The 8,436-nt window shown below is 39.1% G+C and overlaps 1 protein-coding gene across 1 annotated transcript in view; it reads left to right on the forward strand.

Annotated features, from left to right (window-relative positions):
* Window positions 1-8,436, forward strand: part of ZNF277 (zinc finger protein 277) — a 53,187-nt gene that overhangs the window by 23,251 nt on the left and 21,500 nt on the right. The window contains 1 exon segment of the mRNA XM_042470088.1: window positions 3,044-3,132. Within this exon segment, the coding sequence (XP_042326022.1) occupies window positions 3,044-3,132 (89 nt within the window).

An 8,436-nucleotide genomic window follows, 5' to 3' on the forward strand; every position in this document is an offset into this window, starting at 1 on the left:
CAGCTTAGGGAGCTGGGTATGTTTAGCTTGGAAAAGAGAAAGTTAAGAGGTGATATGATATTTGAAGGGATGTCATATTGAGGATGGAGCAAGCTTGTTTTCTGCTGCTCCACAACCAGAGCAATGGATTCAAACTACAGGAAAAGAGATCCCACGTCAACATTAGTTAGAACTTCCTGACAATAAGAGCTGTTCAACAGTGGAACACACTCCCTCAGAGTGTAGTGGAGTCTCCTACTTTGATGGTTTTTAAACAGAGGCTTGATGGCTGTCTGTTAGGAGTGTTTTGATTGTGAGTTCCTGCATGACAGGAGGTTGGACTGGATGGCCCTTGGGGGTCTGTTCCAACTCTATGATTTTATGATTCTATGATACAATAGGCAATTGACATATCACATATAAAATGTCTGGCATATATAATATGAAACAGCTGTCAGTCTTCCTACTTTATTCCATATTCAACTGGTCTCATATTCAACTAGTCTTTCCTCTGCATCTGAGAAGCAGATTTCTACTGCTTTAGATGCAGAAATGAAAAGGATAAATCTATATTTCAGCAACCAAATGCACTTGCTCCTCGACTTAACAAATTGTTCTAAATTGTCCACATAAAGGCCTTTGACCAGACTTTTGGCAACTACTAAGTTATAATTACATTGTCACTACTGCTATCTGATTTGTCACTAACATTATAGGTGATTAGACTAAGATGACAGCCCAAGATAATTTTTGATTATTTCACAGGTCTATGGCTATGACTAGTAATGAGGAAAGGAATTGAAAAGTCTGTGACTGATAGCTCCCAGGCTATTCTGTTTTGGCCAAAAATATTGATATGTTTTTTAAAAATCATAAACCAGTCTTGTATAACGTTGCTACACTCAGGATTCCATTTGGAAAGTGTCAGAAAATTAGTGTTCCCCTATACATGTTGGATGTTACATCCCCCACACAAAGTAGTTGGTATGCGCAACTGACTTGCCATGAGCTGGCAGACTACATACACATGTAATGTTCCTGTTGTGTTAATAGGTGTTACCCTTTGTCTTTAGCCTCTGATGTTTTAACACAGCTATAAGAATAATGTCTTAATAATGCACCTTTGTGTGCCCTGTCTCCTTCCTCATCTCTTACCCATTATGCACTCTGCCTTGCCATGTTGAATTTTTTCTGTTGTGCTCTGCAAAAAACAAAGCAAAGCAAAACAAAACAAAAAGCATGCATCCCCCTGGCAGGTACCAAAATCCTTGCATGGTCAAGTCCCATTATATACTCTCTCTCTCTGGCTTTTCTTCGCGAACGAAGATTCAGGAAGGACACATCACATGCTTTCTACAAGCGTGTTGATGACTAAAAAGGCCAATTCGAGATAAACAAGTCCGGTTGCAGAAAGCACAGCAGAAAGTCTCTTGGGTGATGTTTTCGGGTTGTGGTTCTTTCTGCGTTGTCGTTTCTCTTCGACACTCGTTCGGCGTGAACTTTCAAAAAAGGCTGCAACATCGTGGATAGTGCATCTCCATGCCTCCCGATGCGAGGCCAGGGCAGACCACTGTTCCAGAGACTAGGACATGTGGCAATGGATTCAAACTACAGGAAAAGAGATGCCACCTCAACATTAGGAGGAACTTCCTGACAGTAAGATCTGTTCAACAGGTGAAAACACTCAGAAAGCGATGGTGTCTCTGTCTCTGGAGGGTTTTAAACAGAGGCTGGATGGCCATCTGTCAGGGATACTTTGATTGTGAGTTCCTGCATGACAGAGGGTTGGACTAGATGGCCCTTAAGGTCTCTTCCAATGCTATGATTCTATGTTGTAACTATGATTTGATGAAGAGCTCACAAGACTCTGTGGCTTCGTTCACATAATACCCTTGGAGATCTTTAACCTCCTTCAGGTTAACCTCATTTTAACCAAACCAATAAAACCAAAAATCTAATGCCACTGATTAGTACATGTTCTTAATTTACAGCTCAGATGGGATTTGTAGTCCTTGATGTTTCTGGATAGCTGGGAGCCTGGACTCCACTGTCCAGCTCTACCAGCTTCTTCATGGTCTGGCTCATGAGAGGCAGGAGCCCCCATTTTTTGGATCGTCACATAGCATGTGGGACTCCATTTTATTTTACTCTTCTACTGTGAATATGTGCTTGTTTTTGTTCTGTTCCTGCAATAAGTCTTGATGTCATTTGTAAGACAGCTTGAGCAAAGTGCATTCTGGGACTTCTCTACTTGCAGTCAAATCACAAGGTGCTAACTAGGTTCCTAAAACACATGGATTGACTAGTGGGAGTGCAGTTTTCAAGCTCTCTAATAGATTCATTTCTATGTCTGCCTTGCAAGTCATCTCACTAGGGCTGTTCCAATTAGGATTTCATTACTGCATTCCTTTTCTTGCCAAATTGCAGTTCTAATGTATACAGATCCAGACATTGACCTCTTTAACAGAAATGTCATATGGTAGTGTATGGTTCTATGCCACAGGGCTGGCTTTTGCTGAATGGCTTGATATATGCTTTGTTGGGACAACACATTTTACTGTCAGTTGGATAATTAAACTCCTAAGTAGTTTCAGCATTCAAGCAATATACGTTTTAAGAGTCTTAAGCATGCACAAAGCATCCATTTATGTCTCATAATATCAAGTTTTAAAGCAAAGTAATAAGAAGGAAAAAATAGGGCAAATGAAATCCTTACTTTAAAAAAAATGTTAGCTTATTCAGTAGCATCAGTTTGGCATGTTTAAAAGCAAACACTAGTCATTGTGTCTGGTTTCCTCGTATAAGGTTGACTTTTTAAAAAAAATTGCTTGGTAATGGATTTCCAATTTGTGACTTTGTGCTGGAGAGATGTTTCCAGCTAAATAGAAATGTCATGTAACTTGAAAACCAGCCTCCTCAAAATACCAGTACTCTACTATTAATGTGTGATTGAAGTATCCAAATGCTACTATGGGTATTGTATACAAAAATGTAAGGAAATAGCAACAGTTTGGAAATGTTTTGTAATAAATGCTTACAGTATAACTTTCTCCCCTCTATCAAGATATGCACTGTACTGGAAGGAAAAATTTGCAGAGCAACCAGTTACAGACTTCTGTTGTGTGATAAGAACAAATTCTGAAGCGCTTCCAGGTAATGTAACCTGTGTAATTACAACCTATAATGCAGGATATAAGAACCTTACTGCCATTAAACCACCAAATTGATGATTTCGAGGTTTTTTTAATGTGAAGCTAGGAAACATGTCTCATTTTATTGTGTGAACTGCAGTTAGCTGTTGATAATTGCCATTGCTGAGGGATAATGGGCATCAGAATTCTGCAATATCTGGAGGATCACACTTTCCTTACCCTTGACTTGATACTCAACTGTGTCACATGCTGAAATGCTCAGTTTGTGGGCTTATATTCCATACTTTGATTTCCTTTGAATAAAGTTTGCATGAAGCTAAGAGGACGGTGTTAACATTGTTAGATAATAATAGGGTTAAACTATCCACAGGCATCTTCTAATTTTTGTAGTTTCTAGGTGCTATATGCCATCATCCATTGAGTGAGATTTATCTGCATCTTTCACCAACCATTGCAAATTAAGTTAAGAGTATAGTATTACCTTTTCAGTTAAAGACAAAGCTTATGAGCGTGTATGTATATTTTTACATTTTTGTGGTTTCTATAAAAAGATTTTTTTATATAAATTTCATCATCCATAGCCAGAGATTTATCTCCATTAGTCACCAGCCATTGCAGTTGTTTTGTCCAAAATTGGCAAAAGTACTCACGTTTGCTTGGATTCAAATCTGCTATCCCACTGACATTGGCCTGTTACAGACTGCCAAAATAAAGCTGCTTCGAGTCTCTTTGGAGGTATGCTATTTAAATGATGCCTGGGTCCTAAGAGTCCGGAGGTCGCACCAAAGCCACACTCCATTCCTAAGCACTGTAGTGAAGCTTTGGTGCAGCTTCCGGATTCTTAGGATGCATGTATCATTTAAATAGCATACCTCCAAAGAGACTCGAAGCAGCTTTATTTTGGCAGTCTGTAACAGGCCACTGTATTGCTGTTTGACTTCCCCAGTATAATTTATTTCATACCAACTTGCCAGGGATAGAAGACAATTTTATCTCCTGTGTTTTCTCTCTTTCCTCCTGTTTTATCTCCTCTCCCCAACTCTGTTTTATTCCTTTCTGTTCTTTTCTTCCTCCCTCCCATCCTCAGTCACCCTTCCCTTCTCTTCACTGTCCTCCCTATCCTTCCCTAACAAGAGTTCCCCTACCCTTGCATCATTCTTAGGGTTGCTGTATTCTAGTACCTAGAATCCAAGCAGCCAGTTTCATAAATCATTTGCTTATTTACAAACTTTTGTTTTTTGAACAGAAATATGTTTTGATTATGTTTTGTTTGTATCAATAGTTTTTTAATTTCGTGTTGGGTCATGAAAAGATTGTGCACACATATACCATTTTTCTAGTCAGAGGCTTTATAGAAAGGAAACAGAATATTTGGTTTTCTTAGCAACTTTGTGTGTGATACAGGAATGTACACCCAGCAGTCAAAGATGTTTTGAACACACCTATTACCCCTTTTTAACCCCCCTTTGTCCTCACAGAGCTTTTGTGCCTTCAGTAGATGCAGGAGATACAGATATTCAACATGTATAGCTTTCCCAGGAGTGGAGATTCCACAAAGATTGGAATCATTCTTGAGGCATCTAAAATTACCAAACCATGGCTATGCATAGCCTCATACACGTTTGTGAAATGGAAATAATCATAGTGATCTGATTAGGTTTACAGTAAGGATTACTAAGCTTATGTAATAAAAGTTCTTTGTATGCTCAAAAGCAAGAACTTGGGAACATTATTGTTTTGGACCACAACAAGAATCCTCCAGCCAGCATGACTACCATAATACAGGGATTAATGGATTATTGTACAGTTTAAAATGTTAAGACCCCCCCCCCCCAGATGTGATTCACAGACTTCATTCCTTGACTAAACTCATTGAAAGCCATTAGCAGTTTTATTTCTTGTATAACAGTCGAATGGAATAGTGACTCAGGTTTTGCTTCTTATCGCAAATCTTACAAAAGCTAGAGATAAAGGTATGTTTACACTTTACAGTTGTCCATTTCATATTAGAGGTATACTTGTATTAATAAACTAGATGTGTTCCTGGGCGTCTTTAGCAGCAAATTTGGTACTATAGGCAGAAATAGTATGGGAAGAATAGGGATAGAATCCTACACCACAAATAAGAACATTTAACATACTTCAGCAGCTTTTTATTCAAAATAATATGTACATGTGAAATGAAACAACCAAGTCAGGTAAGCGTTGCACAAGTAAACAAGAACATTGTGAACCATCTACAGACAATTTGAAGTTTTATTCTAAAAATGCATCCAGGGATTATTTTTTTATTTCACCAGCACCAGCCGCCAGTTATGATTTCAATTTTTCCATCTCTGCTTTTTAAAACATATATGCTAGAGGAAGTTAGTGAGGCAGGCTTATCTCCTTTCCTCCTTTCTCTCTGTTTTGCTGTTCACATAAACTCAGTAAGGGATTCTGGAGGCAACTGCAGTTTACCTTGCCTGTTCTGGCAAGCACACATAGCTGCAGTAGGAGTGTATTCTTTCACAGTTTAAGCTGTATTGCAGTGTTTACTGCAGACACACTGCTGCAGTCTAACTGCCAAAGTCCTTGATTTTTTCAACTGCCCTTTACCTCAGTGCTGGTGCTGCTAAAATGTCTTCTAGCTAGGCAGAGGACAAGGAGAGAAAGAGACAAAAAAGACTTCTTCAAAAAGACTTCAACAAAAGGAGCTTAACTGTTAGAGACTTGGGGCCTGAAACAGATGGCCCCAAAACTCTGGCTCTACACCAGCTTGTGGACGTGGCATTTAGATGTGCCATGCCCCCAAGCCAGACCGAAGTCACACTGGCAATTACATGCCATCCGGCTTCAATTCAGCTTGGGAGCATTGCATTTAGACACCACTCGCCCCAGAGCTGGCAAAAAGCCAGCTCTAGTGGGGTGTCTTCTTTCTGCCCCAATAGGAGCAAAAACAGATAAGAACTGGTTTTTTCCGCTCCTATTTGGAGTGGAAGCTGGCTGGATTGGGGTTGCACATCTGTTTCCACAGCCCCGATCCAGCCTAAAAGCCATCACAAATTGGCTGTCTGTTTCGCCAATTTGAGGTATGCCTGTACTTTGTTATGGCTATATCTTGAGGAATCCTGGCATTTGTAGTTAGATGTACTTTGAATTCTCTGCATTAGTTTATAACAGTTCCCAAAATACCCAGAGTTCTGTCTTTATTATAAAATTGAACTGATTGAAGCCTCAGTTTCTTTCTTCTTAAAATACTTTGGTACCTTTTAAATACCTCACCACATTGCAAATGCCCTGTATTCTTAAGGTGGAGCTATGCCAATTAAAGCTGTATAATGCAGATATATATCTTTGTTGTCATTTATAAATAAAATATGGGTGATTTAGCCCAGCTAATAGCACTGTTACACAAACCAGAATTCAAGCCAAATCAAGTCAACTGGGTAATATGGCAGCTGTATCATCTGCTCCATATTTTTCACTATTTTTCTTTTCCTCTAATTCTCCTTGAACATAAAAATCAGAGGAACATCCTGAAAAAGATAATAGTTGGTCAAAGGAAGAGGGATTATAAATAGTGAAATGCTGCAGGGGGTGGGGAGCCCTCTGCTTTAACTATACAGTTTCTCACATTGCCAAGATGCTTTGCTTAATTTGCCTGTAAGCCTAGAAAGTGGATATACAGTAACAGCTGCTACTGCAAAGTAAGTAAGTAAGTAACTGCTTAGAGAGATAAGATTAATCAGTTTAGTTTCCAGCTTCTCTTAATTTCCCAGTAACAGATATTTGTAAAACTGATCATCTCCTCCCCTGCCCCTACACAAATTCCCTGCATTCCTGAACTTGAAGGACCCATATAACATACGCTTAAATTGAATTATTTTGATTTGATTCTAGTTCCCATGTATGTGGCCTGGGGATGGTGTGCAAGCTTCAGCATCATCCATTTTTCTACATCCTGCAGCCCAACTCTTGCTCTGAAGGTTGCTCCTTTAGGAAGAAGTTCTTCTTCTGTTTCTTGTGTGTGCATGAACATACACATGTGTGTGAAAGAGAAAAGTAAAGAGACCTTGGAAATGCATGTGAGGATGTAGGCTCAAGTCTATGAAAGCTCATGCTACCAACTTATTTCTTTCCATTATTCTTAAAGGTGCTACTAGATCCCTTTGCATACTGATCTTGGAAATGTTATTTTCTTTGATCAGCAGTTTAAACCACTGAGAGTTAATTTTCCAAGAAAACAGTGTTTCATTCTGTGCTGTCCTATAGTAAAGCAAGTTGCACCCACTACTAACTGGTTTTAAAAGAAATAACTATGTTAGTCTCTTTCAGCATAAAAAAGAGAAAGAAGGAGAAAGAAAAGAATAGGAAAAAAGACTAACTGATTTTTTTTCATGAGTTATCATGGATATAAACCCATTTCTTCAGATGCAGTACTAATTGACTTTGGTGCCATCAGTTTCAAGCTCAGAATGACTTCTGGTGAATTATTAGCCCTTCAGAGGAGAAACAGTCTCCATCCCTGCTCTATCTATATGTGCAGCAGATTACAGCGATAGGAATAGTTCAGCCCATCCATCCATCCATCCATCCATCCATCCATCTATCTATCTGTGTATTGTTAGGTCCATTTCAACATGTATATTGATCCTTTTTTCCCAATGCACTCTTCCATAGTGGGAAGTGGAAACATTTTATAAACAATGCACAGAAGTATGTTAAATATACAGAGACTATATAGATAGATTCATAGAGTTGGAAGAGACCACAAAGGCCATACAGTCCAACCCTTCCTGCCACACAGGAACTCACAATCAAAGCATCCCTAACAGATGGCCATCCAGCCTCTGCTTAAAGATCTCCAAAAGGAGACTCCACCACTCTCTGAGGGAGTGTGTTCCACTGTTGGACAGCTCTTACTGTCAGGAAGTTTCTCCTAATGTTGAGCTGGGATCTCTTTTCCTGTAGCTTGCATTCATTGTTCTGTTTTCTAGTCTCTGGAGCAGCAGAAAACAAACTTGCTCCATCTTCAGTGTAACACCCCTTCAAATACTTAAACAGGGCTATCATATCACCCCTTAACTGTCTCTTCTCCAGGCTAAACATACCCAGCTCCCTAAGTCTTTCTTCATACTTCAGCAGTAAAAGATCTGAAGTGGAAGGTATGCAGGAGCTAAAGAAATCTGCTAGCACCATATTTGGCTGTGTCTCTCTTTTCATTAGTACTATCTGCTTTAATGTTAATTTAGCTAGCAGATTTGTAAATAATCCCCTTAAACATTATAATGCACTTATTTCAACTATCCAGGATTATAATATG

This window comes from Sceloporus undulatus, chromosome 5, assembly GCF_019175285.1.
Source record: "Sceloporus undulatus isolate JIND9_A2432 ecotype Alabama chromosome 5, SceUnd_v1.1, whole genome shotgun sequence".
In the NCBI taxonomy this organism is placed as follows: Eukaryota; Metazoa; Chordata; class Lepidosauria; order Squamata; family Phrynosomatidae; genus Sceloporus; species Sceloporus undulatus.